Source organism: Lagopus muta, chromosome 8 (assembly GCF_023343835.1).
Source record: "Lagopus muta isolate bLagMut1 chromosome 8, bLagMut1 primary, whole genome shotgun sequence".
Taxonomy (NCBI): Eukaryota; Metazoa; Chordata; class Aves; order Galliformes; family Phasianidae; genus Lagopus; species Lagopus muta.
The window spans coordinates 4,334,820-4,361,371 of NC_064440.1; the positions used below are offsets into that span (position 1 = coordinate 4,334,820).

The window sequence follows — 26,552 nt, forward strand, 5'->3', positions numbered from 1 at the left end:
CACGGTTTTGTGCTTAGAAGGTTGGGTTTTTCTTGTTCCATTTTTTGTTGCATTTCTGTGGCAGGGCTCCATACTGATCTATTTTCATGTATTTTCCTTAATACCTCCCAATTTATGCATTAAAGCTATGCCAAAACCTCTTGAGCGCCAGGCAGCAATTTCCATCCACGGCACTCAGTGTGCAAATATACAGCAGCTCACACATGAAGAACTTTTCCAGCAGCAGCTGAAGATGCACATTCAGAAAGTCTTTAGCAATGAAACCACTGTTGCACTGCAGTAATGAAAAATTCCTTCAGGGATGTTTTCTCTGCTAGGGACGGCTCGTAACGCAAAGCTGTGAATTTGGGCAGGATAGTTTTGTGGGTTTTTTTTTCATCTCAGGTTTTTCTTCCTTCTTTCTGCCCTTAGGTCAGCTGCTGCCTGGCAACTTTTCTCTGGCTGGTGGGCCAGGGCAGGACACCCGAGTGCCTCCAGCCTGGCTGCCAGCACCGTCCCCTAGCAACCTCTGCAAAGGGCTGAGCATCGCAGCGACATTGGCACTGCAGGGACTGTTGGGTGACAGACACCACCTCCCCACCTGGTGATGGGGAATAAATTACTAAAGCCATAAGGCAATTTGCAGTGAGGCAATTGAGGCAGCTTCATAGTGCCTAACGTCAGAATTACCTTTGGCTGATAATTAATATTCCCGTGTTGTGTTACACCAGCGAGTGCGAACGATTGGTTCTACTTTGTTTAATTTATCTCAATAAGAGATTTCATAATATTCTATAGCTTGATGAATTCATTTATTTAACCTGTCAGTGTTAATTTCTCTGATTAGGAGGAAGGAGTTAGAAAGCACCGTAGGAGCAAACAGATCTCTAACAGCACTTCTAACTTCAGATTTTCTCTTCACCAGCATTTCATTCTTGTTTCCTATTTAATTACATTTTTGGGGTTGTACTGAGGAAAATACATTCAATTCTTTTTCAGCTGGATATGCTGCAATTGCATCCAGCTCAAACCTCCTTTTTTTCTTCCTTTTTTCAGTTCTGAGCTATAGGCAGAACACACTATAGACCAGGTTATCATTTAAAGGGTTTGTATCATACATGCATATAGATACTGGGTTGGATTATTCCTCTGGTCACTTCATTAAACGGTTGCAGGTTTACTCACAGAAGCTATACATGACAGATTTTATATGAAGTAGCTTTTATACATGACAGATTTTATATGAAGTAGCTTTGTTGCTTCATTTGATCTGAAAAGGAGACATCGGACATCCCCTGCTCCTGTGTATTTGCACTGCACATCAAGTCATCCAACTCAATCACACCAATGTGACTTCATAGCCAGTGACGTTCAGTGGAAATGAAACAGGGAATGATTTATCAAAGGTCAACATCTATTTGTTCAACAACCTGCATTTTAAAAGCAAGCTTCTGGGATAATTATTGCTTCAGTGCTGGCTTAAAGCATGCCGCATTTTTAGGCCCCAATTTGACAAATGCTTACTTACAGGTAATTGCACTTTTTAATCATAATCCTGACTGTGTATGACACTATTTCCTGTAAACAAGGAAGCCATTGGCTTTTATTACAAATGTTATTTAAATATTTTTATAAGTTTAGGTGCATGTGGGATCTGCAATACTGAAAGCAAGATCAATTAATTCTTGAAATGTTAATGTTTTAAATGAGTACCATATTCTGAAAGAAAATTATTCAGTAGCCCTGAGAAATGTTGCTAGATAAATGTGGAACAAGACCACAAAGGAGCAAACTAGGAAAAAAGCATGATATGGCTGAAAATAGGACTTTTGCTGAGGTGTTTTTAGGGCAAAATGTGGTAACCCATTGTGCTAATTAACAAGAAACATTTGGGGAAAAGCATGGCCACTTGTAACTGTGCAGACCTTCAGACTTTTGCAGAAGATGCAAGAAGTTGGGGTAGAAGGAGGATAGTTCACAGCCACAGGTTGTCCAGAGAGGTGGTGGATGCCCCATCCCTGGAGACACTCAAGGTCAGGTTGGAAGGGGCTCTGAGCACCTGACTGAGCTGTAAGTGTCCCTGCTAACTGCAGGGGATTTGGACCAGATGTCTTTAAAAGGTCCCGTTCACATCAAACCATTCTACTATCCTAAGATTTTGTAAAACCATAGCCCAAGAATAGGGCAACACAAAACTTTTCTGCATGTAACCATTTCCTTATACCCTGTGACAGACATGGCGTGCGGGAAACATCACTAATTTTAAGCAGGAATTCCAGACAATTTGGAATTCCATGGTTCTCCTTTACATATTTACTCACTTTGCTCTGACATCCGCCCTCTTTTCATATCTGGAATATAAGAAGTTGTTTGAAATTATACTTAATGCACTAAAGCCTTAAAGGTGCCTCTGGTGGCTTACAGAAGGATCTCCCCTGTAAATGTCCTGGAGTATTATTTCAGTATGACATTCACTGTCATACTGAAAAGCCACTGATTCCCAAGACCACAGAGAATACCAAATTTTCCTTCTCTTTAATTTAGATCTTCTCATTACTACATTAGCAAAGGCTTTCTGCACTGAGATCTAGAACCCTGCTCAGTTATGGTCATATATATACTAATCGACTGCAAGGGAATTATACAAGCTCTGTGGACAGTAAACAAATGCAGGATTTGATCTGAGAGGATTTTTCCCCTCAGCTGTAAATTATTTGGAGTACTAAAGGTACCCTGTAAATCCTGCCAGATTGACCCCATAGCAGTCACTGTGTCCAGCATGGGGGTTTTCCCTTCTTGGGCAGCTGTACCATGGGGCCCTTCCTCCATTTCAGCAGAAATACTTACATTTTTTGCGTTGCTCCTGGGTTGTGCGCTGTTCCTTCCTCCATCACTTGTTCTTTCTGCCCCTTGGAGTTTCTTGGCTGTGTCACTTCATATGAAAGGCATTAGGTTCCATGTTGTGGAATATAAGTGTGAAGTTAAAAGGACTGAGGCTTTACTCTTGAAATGTAAAGGTCTCAGCAGTCAATTTCAGCACCTTGCTGTCTTTGGAGAAAATTCATATCTGAGGGTGACGTGGAAGCTTTAGCACCTCTGATCTGGCAAAGGGATCGGATTAAATAAAATATTGCAGAACTGAGATAAGCAAAGCATGGTTACGTTGCGTGACGCTTTCAAGGTAATACATTTATATAAACCAGAAGTTATGATTCTGCTGAGCCAACTGAAGAACAAACGGGAATTGCTAGACCAGGGGAGGGTCAGGTTGGATAGCAGAGCTGACGGATTCAACACGATTTGTTGGGCCCGGAGCAATGGAGCTGAGGGGAGACCTCATGGCGGCTGCAGCGCCTCACAGGCAGCAGAGGGGCAGCGCTGAGCTCTGCTCTCTGTGGCGGTGAAAGGTTCTGCACCAGAGGGCACGGAACAGTTGCACAGGACAGCGGGCACGGCTCCGAGCTGCTGGAGCTCCGGGGAGACTGCTTTCACCCATTTCAAGGTTTCAGTACTGCTGTGGGGACACGAGTTGGACTCGATGATCCCTATGGGTCCGTTTCAACTCAGGATATTCCGTAATTCTATGATACTATGACTGTAGGATTCAATTCCCACCTGGATCTACTTCAAGGACCACCAATAACCAAGGTGAAGTTTGCTGAGGGTGCTTTGGGTGGCAACTGAAGCTCGCGCACGTACAAAGTAGCTTTCTCATGCTACTTTCCTTCATCTCTGCAGCTTGATAAGGCAGGGAGAACGCACATTTATACATCTTTTCTTTCGCCGAGTCACCGCTGACGAAGCTCGTCTGCAAATAATAATAATAATAATAAAAAAAAAAATCGTTCCAAACCCTCCAGAACCAAAGCAGGCAGCAGCGCAGAGCCGCCACCCCGCCTGCTCCACGCCGGGCGCTCCGCGGGCGCGGGGCGGGGCGCGAGGCGGGCCGAGGGCGGGTAGCGGAGGCGGAGCGCGGCTGTGCCGACCGGCGGCGCTCCGCGCTGCCCGCTCGCTGTGTGAGCCGAGTCCCGGTGCGCACCGCGTTGAAAAGTGCCGGCGTCGGCGTCGGCTCCCGCAGAGTCTCCCGGCACGGCGGCGCTGCCGCTCCGCTCCCGCAGCCCGACAGCTGGCAGAGCTCCGCCGCGATGTCCGCGTTCCTCCTGGTTCTCCTGGCAGCGCACTGGGGATTATCGCCCGTCGCGGAGGTGCTGGCAGCGGGAGCCCGCGGAGGTAAGGGTGTGCGGAGCGCGTTTAACTTTCCTCTGGTGTTGGTATCGTCCTCGCGCACGGGAAGTTTGGAGACACAGAGCTGAATGGGTGCGGGGGAACTTGGGGGAGTTTTGCTGCGGAGAGTCAGCGAGCATCAGGAAGGGGAGAGCCGAGCTCTCCCGGGGTCGGTGCTCCCGTGAGGAAGCGTTAATGCGGAGGTGCAGGTCCCGAAGCGCAGCCGAAGTTCCCTCCGGTAACGCTGCCCCATTGCAGCCCGCATCGCATCCGAGAGTTCGGGCTGCAGGCAGCGCTGCGGGAGGGAGCGCGGGGCCGTGGGCAGCGCTAGAAGTTGCAACTCTTTCTCTCCTTAACGAGTCTCTGATCAAAGCCTCCGCCGGGGGTAGCGTTTTGTAGGGGTCTCGAAGCTCTCGTTTTTGGGGTTGAGTTGGGGTCGGCGTGGAATGGAGCGTTTCTCAAAGTAGCGGATCCTCTCCTGTCTCAGGTGTGCCGAGCTGCCTCGGGTTTCTTCCCTCCGTGCAAAACGCTGCTAATCAGAAGACAGCTGAGGGGCTGTTGGCAGCCCTTTCCCTTCCAAACTGAACGTGGCTGCGCTGAATGCTGTCGTGCCCAGCCTGTCGAACTTAGCTTCATTTTAGCAGACGCACAGTTCTGCACAACGTTCAGTTCTCACTACTAGGCATCCAGCTTTTCTCTATCGCATCCACACCACCTACCAAAGTGTTTACGAACTGTTTGCAACTCGGTGGGGGGAGTGCAGGGGCTCTGCTCTTCGGGGTACGCATTCGTGCTTCAGTTCAACTCCCGAACCTCTCCGGTCCTTCCCACCCAGCTATCAAAGCAGCTCAGGTGATTCGAGCAGCAGAAATGAGAAACAACCAGCTACGGGAGAGGGAAGCATTGCTGCAGCATCCCAAAGTTCCGTGTTGATAACGCTGCATCGTAACTATGAGAATAGTACGAAGGAACGAGGGTGTAATGGCCCCTGAGCAGCGTGCTCAGCCAGACGGGAGAGGTTCTTCGAAAACCTTTCAGCTTTGCTAAAGGTACCCATGCCTTACCTCTGTCTGGGAAGATTCGTAGCTGTGTCAGTGTTGTTTGATGGAAAACGTTTCAAGAACTTTCTGTGATATTCTCAGAATGGTCAGATTGTGCTCCAGTAGCTGTAGCCTGCGTCTGATTTCATGAATAAGAATCAAACTTGCAAACGTCTTGCAGAATTCTTCTGGAAACTGATTTATCATCCTATCTCCTTTCATGGAGATAAGCAAATATTTCTGAATATTAATTTTTGTTGTGTAAATTTTACTTCATTTTCCCTATATCTTGTTTTCATTACCTCGCTCTGACTTAGTGTTTCACAAAAAAAAAAAAGTGCTGTCAGCTTACATTAAGATCAATCCTATCTTAAAAGACAGCATCCTTGTAAACCATACCAGCCCCAAAAGTGGGATAAATCAAATTTACTTAGAATCAACTAGCTCATCATATCATAATGTCATGTCTTATCAAAACCGAGTGGAGTACAAATCAAGACTTAAAAGGCATTTTGTTAAAAAAGTCAAATGGTCTCAACATAAAAAGGTTGAGGCATCCAGATAGCAAATTGCTTTTGCACATCAGATAAACTTCATGATATACTGCTAAAATTATTGACCATACCAAGCTGATCCTCCTTCACAGGAGGAAATTCTGAGGCACTGAAGCATGCTAGGTTTAATGTATGTGAAAGGCACTGAAATTTGGAATGCACTGCGGTTCGACGTTGGTAGGTAATAGAGAATTGGGAAAATGTCATGGATTGTGTTAATAGCACTGTTGTGGTAGCCATGGTAATGCTAAATATTAGTGAATGTTGTAGGGAGAGGTAATGCCTATCAGACTGGTGGATAATTTTTAGGATTAAAAAAAGAGGAGGAAGAAATAAGAACACTGAAGTTTGAAGTAATGAAGCCTCTTCTCTAGTTTCCCAGTTGACTGGGAGAATATCCTTGGATCAGTTCTGCCCTTAACTAGGTTACAAATGCTTTATTTTGATGTATGTATAAATGGAAGAAAAAATAAGATGGAGAAAGAGAAGGAAATGAGATGAAGGGAAGGGGAATACATCAGGGGAGGTGAGAAGATGAGGATAATCTGGGTTCTGCCACCTCAGTCATGAAGTATAACTCGCTCCTTGGTGCTTTAGTCGATCTCCTTTTGAGGAAACTCACAGCTCCCTGGCAAAGAAGCTGTAATGGTCTCACTAAGGAGCCTGAGAAACCTCAATGGATCTTCACAAGTCTCCATATTGTGAGAAATAGGGTTGGGAGTGCTGTAGGGCTTATCCCTAAAAGCTGTCAGATACTGGTCCTCTACTGAGTGGACAGATGTTGTCTGGGAATTTGATGCTTGCTGAGTGATGGTATATCACACATTCAGTTCATATTTTTAGGTAATTTTAAGCTTTTAAAGGAAAGGCAAATCTTCATGCAAGTGGCTTCTCTCTGAATTCGTAGTGTTCAAAATGTCTACCTTGGTTCCACCTAGCAGAGAATTTACCGTTTTCACAGTGTCCTTTGACCATGTTTAAGTAAAGGCTGGAGATGAATTACTTAGAAATGCAATTCTCAGGTTCAGGGTTCAGCTGATGTTAATTTGGATTACTCACCTGGTAACAGGGAGAAACCAGGTAAAATCTGTCTTCTCCTGGTGGTGATTGCTGGTGGCCTTCCTTCTCCATCAAGGTGTCACAGCAAGCAGCTGGATATGCTGGGTGGTTTTTCAGCAATCTGTTTATTAGTAGCAAAATGCTTGAAACCAAGGGTACCAAATGCTGCTGCACTTCACCAGCTGGAGCTCTGGCTTAGCAATCCATTGGGAAGTACTCTCTAAAAAAGACCCATTTCTGTGCTGTACTACAGAGGTGCTTGTTCTCATTCTTAATGCCACTTGTGTGCCTTGAACATAGGTAATAAGTACTAGTATTGTACATGAAAAAGAAATACTTCCAAGGTCGCAGTGACATTCCTATTTATTTATTCCAAAGAACAATGCTGCAGGAAGCACGCTCTGCTATTAAGAACTTATCTGTCATGGGAGAGGCGAAATTACAGGGAAGGGTGGGAATATATCAATGGATTTAGGACAGTAGTTAGAAGGATGTGCAATAAGAAGTAATTAAAGAAATCGTGAGACATATCCACAAGTGCAATTTCAGTTTTATAGGGCGATTGGTGATGTATATTTGTCCTCCATTGGGTATAGGTGATTGCATGAATAAAATCCTGATGCTTCTGGAGACTGAGCAAGCTGTGTGGCTACCTCTGAAGTGCTGTACATGTTCCCTTCTGCAGGTTATTTTCAGTTTAGCTCAATATTTTGGAACTCTAGCTTAATAAAAGTGTTGCAGATGTCACCCTTTTAAACTGTTTGTGCATTTTGCAGTTCAAAACAAGATGTTTTCTATGAGGACTGTGTGTAAACTTGTCCTGTAGCAAGCTTTTTACTAATTTATCTTAGAGCTTTAGCAGGTACTCTTGCATGTTGAAGTAGCTGATCTCCAAAGACGTGTGGAAAAACTCTTCTAACTTCATATACTACATTTTTTTTCTTAAGTGTTATGTGAAAACTTGAGCATATAAATCTGTACCTTTATGTTCACATGGACTTCATCTTAAGCATGTGGTGAAATTTGTGCTAACTTCAATGATATCAGACAGCAGCTTGAAAGTGTTTCTTCTGTACAGCTCTGCTATGTCCATTTATCTGCTATCTGCAGTTGGGTAGAATAGGGTTCTCTTTATTCTATTGATTGTAAAGGTAGTAGGTAACTTCAGTTTAAGAATTTAGAGTCATGGCTATCTCTAGAGATGCTTGTAAGCTCGATGGTAGAACGCTGGTTGTATTACTGTAGCATACTTTCAGTCATGTCATTTCATAGTTTTAATATATTAATCTGAATGTAGTAATCATGATTTTTCAAATGTAATATTTAAAAAAATACTTGAAGTCATTTTAGTGGCACTTAATACATTTTTAATCATAAACAGTGAGGATAAAAATATCAGAACTTGATTATTTTTATGCAAGTCATGATGACTATTGTACTTAGTGTGAGCTGGAGCTAAGTATGTGTATTGCAGCACTAAATCCTGAACTTGTGAGTGCAATTAATTCCTAATTGGACTTTTTTAATATCATTACTCAGTGACTACATGCTTTCTGTCCAACCCACTAGTGTGTTGTAGTTACACAAGTTGTTTTTGGTCTGATTTTTGTCATTTTGTACAAATAAGTTCAATTTACTGAATAGCCAGTCTCCAGCTGTTTGGTTGGTGACCATAATGGTAAAAATGCCCAAGCTGAATTGAATTTGCAAATGCAGTAAGGCAAAAAAATATATATATTTTAATCTATTTGTTTTTATTTTGTTACTCTTCGTGTCAGTGCTTCCCACCTATCATCGTAGAATGACTTGGGTTGGAAGGGAGCTGCAGGATCAATTTCCAAACCGATAACATTAACATGGAACTTGACTGAGGCTCTCTGTATTTTTCAGGCAATCTTCAAATGTGGTATATAGTATAGAATCTGACCCTTAAGAAGATGACTGTGTGTCCCTTTGGCAGTCACGTTTTTCTCCACCAGTTTGTAATAAATTGTGGTTGTGTGTTAATACCCAAACATTGCAGTATATAGAATACTGCTAAGTAATGGGCTTCTAAAAGATGATGTAATGGCTGTCTTGAAGTGAGTTACACTCTAAGACTTTTATTTCTATTCAATTAGAAGTAGAGTTGAGTTCTCTGAGTTGGAAAAGTAGAGATTACGGTATTAAGAGTTCTAGATACGGTACATCATGTTCTGAAATGTGCCTTCAGTATCAGCCTGTGTTCCTAGACATTAAACGTGTGGCTTTCTGCTGAATAACATGGCCTTCCAGAGGAGCCAAGTTGTTGAAACACAGCTTTGCTTCAGAAGTAGTGTACTTTCTTTTTCTTGGTAAGATTGATGCATTTAGAATTATCTATTGCCTTATTGTCAGTAGGACATTTCGTGGTAGATTCTGTGTGTGACTCTTCTGAATGACTTATGCTTCAAATATGATTGGGTAAGTGCTTTAGCGACAAATCTTGAACTCTGAGAATAAAAAAGAAGTATAATTCCTCAAGGTTTCCACCAACACAGTTTTATTTAGGAGTAGTTCAGAAGCTTCACTATTTTTTTTTTTTTCCTTTGAATGAACAAAGGAATCTTGGAGAATGAGAACATGCAGTTTTGTTTTCTCAAATAGTCGTATGATGATATATTGGAGGGGGAATAGACCATGTGTGAGACAAATGCTGATGCAATGCTTTGCAAATGCAGTATTTCTCCTGTGGGCTGTTCTGTCAAGGATGAATTCTTCTGCTCACACGAACGCACGCTCCAGCAAAACAACAAAAAAAATACCCAGTCAGTTTTCATATAATGCTTTGTGATTTCAATTTGCCTGTCTGCAAACTAGCAAAAATCTTTTTTTGTCAACAGTTTTAAAATGCAATTTTGATATTATCAGATAGTTTAGGCAGCTGCTTATTCTACTGCAATTGGTGGAGAGCACTTGGGTTTGCACCTGTTGCTTTTGTAACATGCAGCCAAGCATTTTCCTCAAACGTGGTCTTTTAGAATAATTTTTCAGGCACTGGAAGATGTACCCAAATAGTACTATCTGATCTATCCTTCCAGCATACCTCATTAGAGAGATGCTGTGGCGATGTGTAGACATGAAAATGCATATAAAACAGTTACTAATGCAAGGAGATCATGAGAAAAATCACAGCAATTTTCTGGCTGGTAGGTAGGTTTCCCCAAAACACCTGCATCTTTCTGCTTGCAAATGCTATGGAGATGAAAGAGGAAAGAGCAAGGTAAGTTCATTGCCATTCTTTTGCATATGCAAACACACTGATTTATCTGAAGTATGTTGATATTTGTGTAAAACTGTGTGCTTATGAAAGCAAAGCATGCTGTTCAGCAGTGCAACTTCTCCAGAAAAGAATGGTTTTACTTAATTTGTTTTACTATGCTATCAAATAGACCACACACCTGAGTTAACACAGCTGAAATCAATGTAGTCTGTGTTTTTTGTCTTTACTGGTAACAGGGCCAGGATTTAGGAGTGCAGGGAACTTGGTCATTTTATTTAGAATATAGCTGAAAAATCTTATTTGGAAGACAAGTTACTTTTTTCTGTTTTGTATTAGAGACTTTGTTCAAAAAAACTTATTTTTATTTCAAAGGTAGCATCGCTTTTGCCTGGGTTTCTTTTTTGAGCCCACTTTATATTTCCCAGATCTATTTTTAAAAAATATTTGGATAAAATCGTCACTGCTTTTCTAGAGGACCATTACAAACTGAGAAACTGAATTTCATCAATTATTCATTTTAAATAAATGTTACAACGACAATGTCTCATTTAGGGGGGGAAAAAAATCACTTGTTTTGGGGAGATCAGTTTTTCCTGAGGAACAGGCAAAATTCCAGACAGATCAGTGTGTTGACATGTATGATCTGCTACTTGGAAGCAGTTAGGTTACAGGTGAACTTAGTTCTGTGTGAGGCAGACAAGACTGGCTCATTTTCTAGATGAAGCACTGTACTTATCATTCAAGATGTTTAGTTATGGCTAGTTTTCACTCATTCCAAGTACCTAAGACTCATTAAAAGAAGCTTAGAACACAAAATCTGATGAATTAGAGTAATGAAGTAGAGTAGCAGGGATGTTTAACAGAGCATTAGAATTGTGGTTCATCCTACTTCCTACTGCATGAACAGGGTAAGTAAAAGTAATGAGATGGCACCTGGGTCAGAAGTGAGTAGTACTTTATTCTGAAATCATGAAGCAAGTTTTCTAGTAAACAAAAATCTGATGGTAATCCAGAAATTGTGGAAGCCTGTTCTTCACTACTGATGCTGATGTACCACCCAGCTTCCCAATTTCTGATGATGTGCAGAGGTGATGAAATAATCAGTGTTGCTGGAAAACCAGCAGTTATGATTTAGAAACTACTGCTGTTTCACTAAGTTAGACTCCTTGAAGTTCATGTTGTCTGTAGTTTCTCAGCACCTCTGATTTCAAAGAGTCTTTTATAAGTTGTTTGTGAAAATGGTGGGATGTTGCTGTCAGCCATAGGGTTTGGGTGATCCTGTGTGGAGCTGAGGTTTGGACATTGTGATCCTTATGGATCCCTGCCACCTTGGAATATTCTAGATTTCCTATTCTAATACTTGGTCAACTGCTACTCTATTCAGTCGAGGAGTCCTGGAAAACATGAAGCCTCACCTCACTAGAAATAATGAAAAAAATCATTATTTTGAGTAATTGCATTGAGTTTAGTGTTTTTTTTTTTTTGTTTGTTTTTTGAGGGATATCTGCAAGCACAGTGTAGGCTCAGGACTGGAAGGAAAACAAGGAGACTGCAAAACTGAATTCATTCCTTCTTGGGTCCCCTGAGCCAAATGGTTCTTTATATTTAAGATACGGAAAGAACAGTGAAGAACAAATGCTTTCTTTCTGGTAATGTCATGTTGTGATATTCTTAGGAAAATATTTTAGGCTACCTTGTTAAATTGTGTACAATGGAGATGAAGCAAGTTGAGACTATGTGAGTGTGGGAAAAGCTAAGGCACTATTCTGTGCCTGCAGCTGGTCATGTTGGATTGCTTTTATTGCTTCTGTGGACAACCTAGCAAGGCTACACCAGAGCAAGCATCTACCTTGCAGGTGTTGTGTGAGGCTTGCCTGGCTTGTAGCAGCAATTAGCCATATAGGGCTGATATGAGCCACTTCTTTGAGGATATTTTGCTTGTATATACATGGATAAATGAAATATTAGATAGGGAGAGGTATGACTGCAAGGTGCGGGCTAGAGTGCCAGAGGGCCAAGCAAACAAGGTCTTGCACCCTGACCCCAATGGCCCTGCTACTGCAGTGCTAAAAATTGGAGCTTGTACCTGGATCAGCGTGTGTGTACAGAGCCATCAGAGTGAGGTCCTTCTCTTGGCTTGTTACATTTCTTTTTCTGGGTTTCGAGGGGCTGTGACTTAAACAGAACTGACAGTACACAATATTACCCATTTATTCTGTAGATAATACTCCACTGGAAAACTGGTGTCAGCTGATCTGCCACTTTGATTTTTTTCAGAGACCTGCGAACTGCGTATGCCATAATAGTGCAGGAGGGTATCAGATGTAAGCTTTTGTAACTTGATTTCCCCAAAATTCTAGGTAGGTTTGCTCAGATCTCCAGCCTTTGTTGCTTACTTGGTCCTACAGAGTAGCTTTTCCTTCTGTGCAGAAATCTGGTCTGTCATACCAAACTTTGACTGATCTTTGGGCGATAAGAAGAGGGTTGGAAGCAGATGGCTGTCAACACAATGACAAAATTCTGTAATGCTGCTCAGATGCAAACTGTGAGGCTCCATATTTAAAACACATTCAAGCAAATAAAACTGCTTGTATTTCTGATGCAGTTCAACAGTTGCTGTGGATTGTTCTTAATACAATTCGTGCATTTCTGTGATAAATTCTCTTTTGCTGTAAAAAGCTGAATTCTAACTACTAACCAATTAGTAGTATTCAGCAATGAGTAAAGCACTCTGAACCATGCTATGATTTTGTCAGTGAGAATCGTTAAATGCTCTTCAATGAAACCACACTGATTTGCGTTAATTGGTGGCCTGTCTTTTCACAACGGTATCAAGCTGTGACAAATGTGCCTTGCAAAGACGAGGTAATGCAGCTAAACGTGTAGTGACTGCTCTTGCGGTGTTGGCTGGGCTCAGGAGGTAGCCGGTGACTGCAGGAGTGCTTAATGTGCGGCCATGGAGAGTTAAGAGCAGTACAACTAAAAGCATTTACATGAAATAAGGGCTAAAGAAGGGACAGGGCAACTTGAGTTCTGTATCACGTTTATAAGTTGTAGTTGGGTCAGAGTTCTTTAGAAAGGCTTTTTTTTTACAAAGCTAACATGGGATGTGAGAAGCATGATGGAAGTATGCAAAATTAATAGAATATCTCTCAAAGTTTTATTTATTTTAATGAAATAATGTGAGAGTGCAACTGATCAGTGGTCTCTTTAGCCTCGCAGTGGGCATTTTCTTGCCAAAGATAGGATGGCATGTCCTTGGTGGTCCTAGGAGCAAAGCAACACTATGGAGAGCTGTTTTTTGAAGCCCGCCATTGGGGCTGTGTTAGTTTTGGGGAGAATACCAACATGTTGAGCATGGTTATCTGGAATCAGCCACTACTGGCTGATCATGCATGCATAAAGCTAACAAGGGAAAACTAATTCTAAGTACTTCTAAATTTGCATTTAATTCCACTCTTCTATTCTGTTTTATGCTTAACAGAAAAACTGCTGCATCTAAGTGGAAATCTTTGAATAACACTGTTTAACGTGACACCTGGTAAGCATCCACTGGCCAGGAGCTTTACATTTATACTGAGCAAATGGAGTGGTTAACTTGTTCACCTTGAATTGCACGCTGGCACCTTGAGTAGAATATCTCACTTATCAAATTTCCAAAACCTCATGCCTGGGAAAACCTCTTATGACTTCAGGAGTCCAGGTGCTGCAGAGCTTATTAGATAGTAACAGCTTTTGTGGATACAAGTGCCTGTTGAATGTCGCTTTCATTTGGAATTGCAGCCTGAGGGAAACAAACAGCCTAGAAGTAGGTAATGGAAACAGGCGAGGAGGGCTACTTGTTAAATTACTGGATTATTTTATTAGGTAGAGAGCAAGAAGGCCATGTCCATTACAAAAAAAAAAAAAAAAAGCCCTCCAACTTTTACCAAGTTTCACTGTATTTCTGTACCCTAGAATTTGCTTTTGTGTGAGTGGGGATAAGCAGCAATGTTTGGCATATGTGAGTATTGTTTTGTGTAAGCTACAGGGAAATCTAGCATCTTCTTTTCTTCATGATATTGCAGGATTCCTTGAAGTTGTTGGAAACGAATGTATTAGTGAAGAGCTCATAGATGAGCTATATCTAATTGATTAATTGATTATAGAAATGAATGGCAGTGCCCTCTGGGACTTCAGGTACATATAGATGTATTTAATATTCAACTGTCTTGAAGACTTCAAGAATAACTTTTTCTTTGTGACTGATAACTAAGGCTTAAAACAGCTCATCTCAATAGAAATAGCTGCCACTGTTAGGCACAAATGTCAGCGGTGTTGCAGTGATGTTTTAATAACACAAAGTGATCTGCCCATACTTCAGTAATAAAGTTGCACAGGCTCCAGTTTGCTTTCTTGTCATCTTTCTATTGACACCTTTCTGTCAAGAAGATGAAGTGAAGAATTGAAATCTAGTTTTTTCTCTCATGTTAAATGTATTCTGCAAAGCTTTTGTGAAACGCAATGACTGTGAACTTTGTAGATAGTGTTTGCATTTGGGACTTGCAGGGAGATTTACGTGAACTTTGTGCTGTGGAAGTGGTTGCCCTTTAAAGCAACCAGATTTATATGCAATAAGCACATTTCTAAAACTGTATTTTGTAGATTAGTTTAGTCTTTGTGGTTTTTTTTTTTCCTAGAGCAGCAGAATACAATTATCAGTATAAACTGAGATTTCAAAACAGGTGAGTTTGAGTGTATGAATAAACTACGTGTATTTTTCTGGGAAACCTGTTAGTGTTTAAAACAGAATAGGAAGATAATCAAGGAAACTGTCAGGGAATTTTCTAGCTGTGGGTTGAATCTGTCCCATGCTATAGTTCAAAAACTCACTGTTAATTAATCATCTTAATCCTCATGATAGCATGCATGTTGCTTCCAGTGATAAAAAGAAAACTAATATCTTTAGAGACATTGGTCTGCTGAGCCACCAAACATCCAGAAGGATATAATTCAAAAGCAGTAAGTAGGAGGTATGCATATGAATTTCATTAGCTAGTAATAATATGTGTCCCCATACTTGGGAAGGAACACCACTTAAAGCCTGTGCTCTCTGCTGGCCTGGTGGGGCTCGTGTAACTCATAGAGTTGCACCTTTTCCATCGTCTTTGCAGACTTTTGTGTAGAAGTGGCTGGGGTAAGGTTTTCCAGAAACTCCCAAAATCTCTTAAACAAAACACATTTTCCTTTAAAAGCAAAATATCTGAAGAGCTGGGATGAGGTAAAGTGCTGCAATAGAGGTTTGAATTAGGATTTTGCTGTGTGCTGATGGCAGACATGGAGCGGGATGCCTGTGGAAGGACTGCTCATGTATGTAACTCATCAAAGGGGGGAATTCTGTTTTTCAGGGCAGTGATACTGGAATCAAGGTTAGACTGGGAGAAGAACCTTTCCTTTTTTGCCCTTAGTGACATTTTGCTTGCTAGAATGCCTTCTGGGCTGGAGGTAGCAGCTCACCAAGCTTTGTTTAAACAAAATAATGATGAAAGACTTGAGCAGATCTTGGCCAGGGCAGTATAGCCCTAGGGGTTGAAGTTGCACCAGTTGAGCGATGCTAGTGCTTGAGCTCACCCAGTAGCAGAGATTTGGAGAGGAGAATTTGTATCCCAGAAAAAGGTGAAATGTTGCTAAAGAGGGAAAAACTGAGGGGTTTCTTTCTCCAAGTTCTTGCAGTTGGACCCTAACCCATACAGAGCAACAAAAAAAGAAAGGCTCCATCAATCTTTCCCTTATTAAATGTGTTCTGCTAAAGTATGTTCATCACACTGTTTAAAAGAACCAGGTTAGAAATCTACTGACAATAAATGAAGATTTATTATATTTGGTATCATCGTATACCTAATACAGGATTGGAATGCGAACTGAAGTTTGTGAAAGAAGTAAAAGAAAAAGTCCTGGTGCCATTTAATTAACTGTCTGGCCAATATTTCTCCTTTTTTTTTTTTAATTGAAATATCTGTACGTTGCAACTGGCTTCAAGTATGCTCTTGGACAGCTCTGCTAGCAGCCAGAGAATAAATACACTAAAGTACAGACAGCCTTGCACAGCTCCACACATACCAAATGAAATCATACCTTGAGCTGCAAAACAATATTTTTTTGGTTTCAAAACAGAATGCAATAATTGCATATGTTTAATGAAAATAATTTGTTAGGGAAGAATTAACTTTGTTTTTTTTTTTTCATCAGCATAGATGGAATATCTCTTAAAGTGTGCTGTGGAACAATAAAGAGCAGTGCAAACAGGAGCAGGGCTTTTATCTAAACTTAGGATCCACTTGTTCTTGAAATTGAGTTTTTCCTTTAACCACCTGCACGTTTAGAGGAAAGCTTTAATAAATTACTCTTCTTTAAATTATGGGAAGTTATATAGGCATTATTACTTCATTTTGCATATTAAAATGAGGTGTTTCCTGCTAATTTGGTTTCCAATTCAAGTTCTGCAGTTTAAATCTCACTCGTGGGATTTAACTAGTTACCTTGCCACTGGATTAAGACATACTGGAGGACAGATGTAAATATCTATTTTATGCAGCTGATACTGTGTAGATATTTTATAACATTTTCCTCTGTTGTTGTTCTAAGTGATGCTGCAAACTTCGTTCAAAAATACAGGAGCTGGAAAACTCAATTTCTGGAGTAAACTTAATTCTGGATTTGTCACTTAGCTGAAAGTGTTGGTGTCCAAAGGGTAGCTTATATGTTTATTTTTTTTACTTTAAAAAGCTGAGGACGTGTTTGTAGATATATTTATGGCCTAGTGTGTTAGCGACCTGCAGAGTGATCATATTTTGGGGGAGGTGGAGACAAACTCTTCCAGACTTGAAGACAGCTGAAAGAAATCAGTCTCAAGTATTGAATTGCCTCAATAACTGCAGTCCTGCTGGTCCAGATTCCAGCGGTAGCTCTTGAGTTGAAAGGTTAATGACTCATTTTCTGAGCAGTGCAGTTTTCTTTCATTTTTCATTTACAATTATCTGCACTGCTTTAAAAACTGAAAGGCACTTCCAAAATGCGTTGTACTCGGGCATTATTGCTGTCAATTAAAGTTATTAAATCATACATCTTTAAAAATGAAATCCAAATACTCATTAATATGTTTCCATTGCTCTACTGCCACTTAATTATGGAATTGACAAGTATGGTATTGAAGCACCTCTGGAAGTTAGCGGCTACCTTTGCCTAATGACAAAGATATTCATTTGGATACCCGCTTTCTTGGGAATACCCACTTTTTTTTTTTTGTTTTCTTGAAAGCAAGAGCCTTAAACAGGGGAAAAAAAAATTGAGAGCAGAGCATCTAAAGTCTCTGGCTGTGGGTTGTTAGCTGCTGGGGCAGTGCATGGTGTTGGAATGGATGAGCAAATGTGTTGGTCATACTTGGCATGTAGGGGCAATAAAAGAAGAAGCAGGCACCTTCAAAACCCCTGACAGAGAGATAAGGATGTCACAGAGAAGGTGCAAGGTGTATGCCTAAGAGGCTGAGATACTGGTGGTGGTTCTGGGGAATGGAGGATGGTGAGGGCGAAGGCCAAGCTTTTTATTTTTGCAGCCATTTGATATGGCATGCGTGCTCCTCTGTGAATTCTTTAAATTAGCAATTTCACTTTTTCTCTAAGTCTACTGTACTTTGACTCTTAACTGAATTAAGTCCCATTATAAATGACATCTTTCCAACAGTTGGGATACAGGTTAGCACTCCCATGAGGGACGATTTAATGAGGTTGTTGCTATGACAGCTCAGCTCCAGGCAGCACATGCGCTACCTCAAAACACCCTCTCTCCCCTCAAATATCACAGCAACTTTTGTGCTGGCTTTTTAGAACTTTGCTCTTAGTGGGATTCAAATGCAGCACTTTGTATTTATATTTTCTCTATAACACAGCTGAGGATTTGACAGTCCACGCTGTTCATTTCTTTTATTTCTGAAATGCTATTAGTAGTACATGGTTTGACAAGCAAAAGAACAACAAGGTGTTAACTGCAGTTAGTTCAAAAGATGCTCTGAGGACGAAGTCAACAGATTTACAGAAAGAATAGACACATATATTGCACTGTTTATAGTGAAAAATATTAGGCCTGTCTTTCTTAAATTCACATCAGAGAACATTTCAATGGATGAAATGAGTTGTATGCTTACCAGGTACAGTGTAAACAAGCATTCCCACTATGCTGCAGACATGCAAGATGGTACAGCTATCTGCATTCAGCAGGAGCTGCCTGTGGTCTGTGGTGTAATATGATGTCTCAATTTCCTGAAGCTGTTAAAGCAAGAAGTTCTGTTTCTCAGGAAGGCTTTCAGTGCAAGTCTGAAGCAGGCTGCTGAAGGGATGACATGACTATGGGAGGCAGCAGCAGCTCCTTTTTGATCCCCTCTGTAGAGCTGGGAGTAGAGTTGGCCATGGAGAATTCTTGGGCTGGAGCTGTGGCTATATTTGTTCTACCATTGCTGCCTGCCTTTGTCATGTATCTTCCTGGGCAAGAGAGAAGGGAATGTCTTCCCTAGAAGTAATTCCCCTCATCTGTCTCCTTCTCTTCTCTAATACAAACTTTTATAAGGTTAAATTTGAGTAAGGGAGTTCCAAGCCTAAGACTTTGAACTCTGATGGGGTTCACAACATGATCCTGCTACTTGTACCTTAAAAGTAAGTTTGAATTTTATTTTACAATGCAATCCCATGAAAATATTCCAGGTTATGAAAGTTCAAAGAGGCATGCTGGCAAAGGAAGCAGTTGCTATTGCAAATATTCCTCTGCTGTATATCTATGAAATAAGGTGTCATGTTGAAGCTCAAATGAGCAGCTCTTAAATGCGTTTCTGCTACTTCACTGTTTTCTGGTTGCTCTGCAAACTTGAGTTACTCCATGCCTTTTTGCCTTCTCTTCACTCAGCCTAGAAAGTGACTTTTTTTTTCTTTTTAATTCTAAATAAGCATATGAGTTCATCACACAGAACGGAGTCCTACTCAAATCTGACATGACCTATATACATTGCCTTAAACATTGGCCTGGAGCTCACCAGTTCAGTTAAAAATGAAGAAGTTTATTCCCATTCCATCTGTGTTCACTGTTGTTGTCTGCTTACTTGTGAATTACTGCGTCTTTCCTGCCATGTGGCTGTACCCACCATGGTGCCAGGCCATCTCACTAGCTGTTGGGAACAAATTCTTTTTGTCACTCCTAATCTCAGTGAAATGAAACCTAGGGAGATGCTGAGGAACTGATTATTCAACCCCCAAAAGCTTTGCCTTTTTGATGTTAATGGGCTTAAGAGATTTTAGTTTGCTGCTGTTTTAGAAACAGTCTGCTGTAAAGATCTGGGCTTCTTTTTATTTTGTTTGTAAGTAAAATACCTTGGTGCTGAAGAGTATAAAGGGCTTCATTGTGTTTATTATGCTGCTTACTAGGTCTGCAAGTATATACTGAACTCTTCTGTAAATGCAGAATCATTGAGCTATATCCAATTTGGTTCAAAAGATGGTGATGAGAACATTTGTTACAGTTCTCTGCAGGTTTTGATAATTGTGTTTGCCATAAGGGTGTTCCATTCTGTGACTGAAGGGGGGGGGAGTGCAACTGCCATACGTTTTCAATGATGTGTAATAAGTTTGGATATCTGACATGATATTATTTCCTGTTCTTTGGCTGATCTTGCTCTTATGCCACCCAGTTTTTTCCCCTTTGCAAGAAGGGAAGTGTGGTAAAGATTAACAGGTGTGTCCATTCCTCTCCTCCCCCCAAGAAGCCCAACTTCACAATGCTGCCTCAGCCCAATAATAACAATCAAAAGCACAATCCAACAGAACTCAGCACTTGGGATGTGCACTGACAAAATGAGACCAGATGCAGGCAGGAAGACACATGGTACAAATTCCAGCTTCTCACTATGAAGATTGCTGAAAGAAGAGAAAACGTGCTGTGATTTATTCTCACAGCAAAAAAACTGCAAGTGGAACGAGGAGTACAGAAATCTGTTAATACAGTTTACACTTAGAACAACGTGTCCTCCTTCACCACGACTCTTGGTTTGAACATAACCAAATAAAACCGGTCTACAGGCAGCGTTTCTTGAGCTGCGGTCCGAACCCTCGCTAAATGAACATCTAACACTTAATTTAATGGTAATCATGCAGCTTCTTGAAAAAAATTTTTCACTTATTATATTTGTTCAGTAGTTATCTCAATGTGTAATAATATCAAATTACTATGCTGTCTCTCAAAGTCCTAAATCGTATCATTCTTGCACAGACCAGAAAATTACTTGTACTTAAAGATATGTTTATCTGTACGTATGTGGTGGATTTTAAATTGAACAGTTCCAGACATAATTTTCCTAATATTGGTTAATCCATCTTTAATTAAAATGTTAATTGCTAATCCCCATATTACACATAGAAAAACCAGCCTACAGTAAACTGTGACTTATTTGCACAAGGATGAAAAACGTGAAATTACAGGGCAATCTGCTCTTCAGAATGGCAACATGAGCATCTTTATGATAGCCAACTAAAAATACATTGAAATTGCTTGAATTGTTTCCCACCAAGAAAGGAGGGGAGGTAAATTGGTGCTAGCTTAAAAACTTCCACTTCAGACAAAGTATGGACTGGAATACCTTTTTTATTTATTTATAATATTTTTTTTTTCAAGGGAATTTGTCCAGAAAGGATTACTCCAGTGCTGCAGCTGTACTCGTTTCTTAGCTAGAATACTCTGCTGAAATCCTGTCTATGTTTTTCAGAACAAAACTCCCTCTGTCTAAGCTGCATTTCAGAAGTCAACCCAGACAATCTTGCTTTCTAGCCAAGGGTTACAGAAGGTGGTTAGCTAGGTGGGGGTTATGCTTGCTGTGGGTTGCTAATGTCTTTTCTCACACAGCTTTTTCAGAGCTGTTATATTCAAATCAGACTCTTGAAATCATACCGGATTGCAATCCGAGTCATATTAAATTAAGAAAATAGAGACTTGCCTATAGAATGCCATCTGTTGATTTTCTATTTAATTAGAGAAATGGTTTTCATAAATCTGTTTCACTTACTCAAAGTATGTATTAGTAGGTAGGCTTCTAAAAACATCTGTACTTTTTTTCTAAAACAGGAAAGGAGAAACAACCCCAAAAAACCCAACCGTGTAAACATTTTGAATGCTGCTAAATGCTGCTTAGCAAAAAGCATGCCTACTAATTCTACAGATCTTCACAATCTGTTCCTATTTGGGGTTTGTCTCAATACCACTGGAAGGGTTTGAACTTTTGGATTTCGGATGTGCTTTTTTCATATATTTTTTAACCTGTTCATTTTCCATCAAAGGAGGTCACCTCTTCACCTTTCTTTTAATCTTTCCTCCCTTTCAGACCCTGCATTCCAGTGTTCTTTCCCACTTGTGAAAGTCACTTAATCTCTGTTTGAACCTGTTCCTGCTCTGCTCCAGCAGCACGGCTTCTCTTAGCGGGTTCATCCAAATGGATCAAGAGGAAGATGCCTTTGACACTTCTGTACCAGGAGGATGCAGAAGCTCCTTGGCTGAGAGCTATGAAAGAGGTTATTTTGGGAGCAATATGGATTTGTATGTATTGCTTTGGCTTGGTTTACAGTCATTCTGTCTTTGAAACGTGTTTGAATATATGCTATTGATGCATGAATAATACTGCTATTTATAACTTGTTTTCAGGCAGGAGAACTGGCCACTGCCACCAGGAGGGTCACCCTGCCTGCATGGAAATTGTGTTTGTTTCAGTTCCTTACAAGGCCAGAACAAGAATTTAAAAATCAATAGATGTAATAAAAAAAAATAAGCGAACTCAACCAATTTTCAAGGTAGGGTGGTGGTTATGAGCTGTGCCACTTGGTCAGGCAGAGCCGACCTGCTCCGGTGAGCCCACAGCTCCCTGGGAGTCTCATCTTTTCCTCTTCTGAGTCTTTAAATAGTGACAGAATGTTGTGCTCCCTGGTGCCGCTGAGCTGCCCTACCTCCTGGTATCCTAATGTTTGTGACTGGGCTGAGAACAGCTCTTCCCCGTGGTCTCTTTAATTGCTGGTCTGTGGGCTGCAGGCAAGTGGCTGGGGCTCTAAAGCAAGCTCGTTGTGTCTGAATTATATTACTTCCTCTTCTTAGCTAGGCAAAGTAGATTAAGAATTATTTCTTCTTTGTCTTGTGCTGTAAGCTAGGAATAAAAGCTATCGAAGACAAATCTGCTCTTACGGGGATTGTCTATGGTAGAGCAGGCTGAGTGACAAGGTCTGCGATCGCTGTGAGTGCAGAAACTAATGCACGTATAAAACTGATCTGCACGAGAGATTCCCGAAGTCATTATGCGGTGCATAATCTTGTAAGTGAGGGGTTATATAACAAATGTGTTCTCAAGAATTGTACATCTTTCTTTTCCATTGCTTTTGCAAATTTTTTAACCACCTCTTCTAGAGGGGATCAATTTTATCCGATATAAATGTTGAGAACTTCTTTCGTATGTTGAGAACTTCTTTCGTACGTTGAGCCAGGGGTCATCACCTGGTGTAGGAACAGGGGTGCAATTAAGAATAGAAACAGCAGATGAATTGTGGTTTGTCCTCAGACAAAAGGAATTGCCGTGCTTCTAATACCACCTCTTATTTTAACTGGGCAAAGCATTAAGGAGGGGGACACAGAGATGAACTGATGACAAAGCAGCTGGAGTAGATGCTTAAGAAGAGTTAAACCTTTTGTTATGGGATAGAAGTGAAGGATGTGGGCATTTGGGAAGTGCTTAGTGGGCACTAGGAGTCCTTAAGTTGAAGCGAAAACTGAGGTGGTTCTGTGGAAGAAAAGAATGAATAGAAAGTGGGAGTTGTCCTGAATATCTCTGGAGCGTTTTCTTTCTTTCCTTGTTCTACATAGGCAGACTGTCTGGATCTGCAAAGCTTTCACACTTACCGTTCAGTAACTGTTCCTACAATGTCAATTTTTTACTGAACTGCCTTAAACAAACAAACAAGCTCTAAGCAAAAGTTCAGCAAGCTCTCTCCTCCAGTAAAGATTGTTCAATCAAATCACAACCGTGTATTTCTAGGTCGTGAGCCATCTATCTGACTTTCCTGTAGATGCAGGGTGAAACCTGCTTGAAAAAAATGAGGACATCCAGTGGATGTGATCTAGCTGGTGGTTTTTTCTCTGCATCTTTTATTTGCCCCCCCTCTTCCCCAATACTTTCAGTACGTGCACTTACTGATGAAGCACAAGTTTCAGAGATGCTCAGTGTGTCTCTAGTGCATGAGCCTTCACTTTGTATCATGTCCTTGCCATGCCTATTTTTTCTGAGAACCTTTATAAAGCTGGTTTCTAATGCCACACCAGTAACTTCAATATTTGAAAGCTCATTCTGACTTGAAAACCCACGTTATGTACTCAGTCTACCATGGGTGTGAGTGTTGATGCAGTTGTTCTAGCCTAGGGCTTTCTTTTCAGTTCCTTGATTATCCATTTTCTACTCGTTATTGTCCTAAAATTCTTACTACCTTTGTATTTAATATATTCCATTTGTTGCAAGGAAGTCTTAAATTAATGGAAATGTAAGCACAACTCTTGGAAAACCTCAAGACTTGAAACTGTGTGTGGCTGTAGAAGTGTATGTGGAAGCACTTTCTCCTTCTTGAAATCTAATAATTTTGTTCTAATCTCTTCAGTGGTGCAGTGGTACCCTATAAATGCCTTCCCACTGTGGTGACTTCCAGTTTGCTTTCAAAAACTCAGCTTATTTTAAATGTCACTATTAATAGCTTTCTGTTGACAAAATAAAAGATAACTCTGGATATCCCAGTTAAGCAGGGTACCATGTTTACATTGGGTTTCTGCCCAGCAGCTGCTTATGCTGAAGTGCTAAAAAGAATTCATGAATTAATCACCATGTAACCATGGGGACACGTTGTGTTGATATTCACCCCAAGTAAGTGTCATCACCATGATGTGATCTGTAGATACAAGTGACATCATTCTTCTGCAGTTCATTGTGATCATTGGTAGTAAGGTCCCAATTTCTTGACTGCTTTGGAAACACCCAAATGCTGCTGTTGCTGTCTTTCTCTGGAAGAGGTAAAGAAAATGCAGAAGTGGTATTTAATGAATTACAGCTCCTAAAGGTGTGTCTGAAGTGCAAAATTAGCTTCCAAATGTGTATACATGCATAATGGCAGTACTGTGCTTTAAGGTACAAATTAAATGGTGACACGTGCACATTTTCTGAGTAAAAGGTGCAAGAGAAAAAAACCAAGGGTCAGCATTACAATAAAATAATTTAATTGGATTTTTTCATATTTATCTTTATCTTGTGAGATAATTGCCTCATTATGGGCAGTAGATTCTGATTTTTACTATATCAGTGTTTATCAGAACTACATGCAGTTTCCCAGAAAGCTGTAACCAGTCATAAAAGCCCTTTAGATGCTCAGAAATAGCTATTAAGGAAGGAATAGTTGAAATACATAAGTGTATGGGATATTGAGAGAAACAGCCATTTTAGGAGGGGCAAGGACCATTTGGTGATTAGGTTAAGTTAATAGCACAACTTCAGTTAACTTGGTCCTACACTTAGAGCTCATAAAGACCCCCTTGGGAATGTATGAATTAGTTTCTCTTAATTGCATTATTTAATTTAAATGTTTAAATTGCTTTTCTGATTTTAATGGAGTTGTTTTTTTTTTTGTTTTTTGTTTTTTTTTTAAAGGAAATGCTTTCTATTTGGGATTTGTGTGTGTGCTCACTGCTTTGGTTTTCCTCCAAAGATCTTTTTCCTTAGAAAAATAGTGAGAATTAATGTGTTGGCAAAATCCAGCCATGACTTCAGAGAGAGTTGTGAATAATGAATGCAGGGTCTTTCTCTTGCTGCAATGGCAGTAAAACATCGGCCAGCATTGTGTTAAAAATGCTGCATGTGTATGTACATCTCTAAAAAGAGCAACTGAAGTGTAGAGATCTCCAACTTTGACAAGCCAATGTGTTTTGAGAGTGGACAGGTGGGACTTAATGCAAAGAGTTTTGCATTGTCTCAAACAGCTCCGTGTGCGTGCTGCTGGATCAGGGCTTCAGTGCTCCTGGGGAAGAAACAAAGTTGGCTCTTGAGCAGAGCTAGCTAAAAGATAAATACCTAGGGAGGGAGAAGAAAAAAGCAGGTTTGTCTGCTTCCTTATTGTCTCAGCATGAGGTCGTGTAATTCTCGATGCCCCTTTTGGTCTGGAAGACAAATCTATTGGATGTGGCTAATGGTTGCTTTAACGTGATTCTGGCAGGAACAGACAGGAGTTTGGTTTGCTCAGCCTAAGGGAATCTTCCTGTAGCATCCTCTTCGAGTCAATGGGAGCTCTGTCATTGACTTAAAGATTAAAGGGTTCAGTAAGGTGAATTGACTTAATACGAAGTGATTTAGATGTGATTTAAACCAACGAACAGAAAACTTTGATCTAAATAATTGATTTCAATCTTACTGTGAAATTTATAGTTTTAGCTGTTTTCAAAGAAGCCGATTCCTTGACTGGGGATTCAGTTCAAATGTAGTGATTTGGGACCAAATAGTAATGTAGCTGATGTATTTTATGATAAGTAGTGACACGTTGCTCTCTCTCCAGTTCTGTGTCTTTTCCTGACCAGGAATTATTCAAGTTCTAGCAAATTTAGGTGATGTTTTAAGTCCTATGATTTACTTACGTGTTGATTTATTGCTAAGTCACATTAGTTCTTATATGCCTTTGTAAAACTGGACATGATTCAACTCTGATTCTGTGCACAGTTTACTTGCCAGTTGGATTTGATTTCTGTGGACACTAGAGGGAGCACATATAGCTCTAAGAAGGGACAAATATTTTGTCCCATCAAAGCATGATCTAATCTGGCAACAATACACAACAGCATGCAGGAGGATGTGTGATGTGAAGGCACGTTTCAGTTTCTCAGGTAACTGATCAAGGGGGGAAAGCATGCAAAAGGTAAAGGTTGCTTTATGGGAAATCTATTCCAGGTAATGATAATTTTAGAGATTGCTGCCACTATTAGTGGGGCTTTTCCCCCAGTCTCCCTCTATTTAACTCAAGTTGACGTTTAACTGAGTTCCAATTATTTCATTAATGCTATATATATCTTAGGGAATACTTACTGTTTAAAATATTTCTATCTCTTATGATTTTATTGACTTGTGTTAAAATGCATTGATTTTTGGCTGATGTACTTGTTTCAGAGTAGATGCAATTGTTCTTGTAGGAGTGCTTTGGAGTCAGAGTTCTTGTTTTTTCAACAGATGCATTTCCATTGAAAAATGAATTGAACATCTGAAAAGATTAAATGGATGTTAGTCAAGCATCCTGTTTTCAAACATGCCATTCTTTCTTCTAATGTGTGAAACATGACACTTGAAAGCATTCTTTTCTAATCTTACTCCATTAATCTTATGCTTAA

At 40.4% G+C, this 26,552-nt stretch overlaps 1 protein-coding gene across 5 annotated transcripts in view; it reads left to right on the forward strand.

Moving 5' to 3' along the window:
• Window positions 1-3,957: 3,957 nt before the first annotated feature.
• Window positions 3,958-26,552, forward strand: part of LRP1B (LDL receptor related protein 1B) — a 584,143-nt gene continuing 561,548 nt past the window's right edge. For all 5 annotated transcript variants that reach the window (XM_048952659.1, XM_048952661.1, XM_048952662.1 and 2 more), the window contains exon 1: window positions 3,958-4,209. In XM_048952659.1, coding sequence (XP_048808616.1) covers window positions 4,125-4,209 — 85 coding nt within the window. In that variant the 5' untranslated portion in view covers window positions 3,958-4,124. The remainder of the gene's footprint in view (window positions 4,210-26,552) is intronic.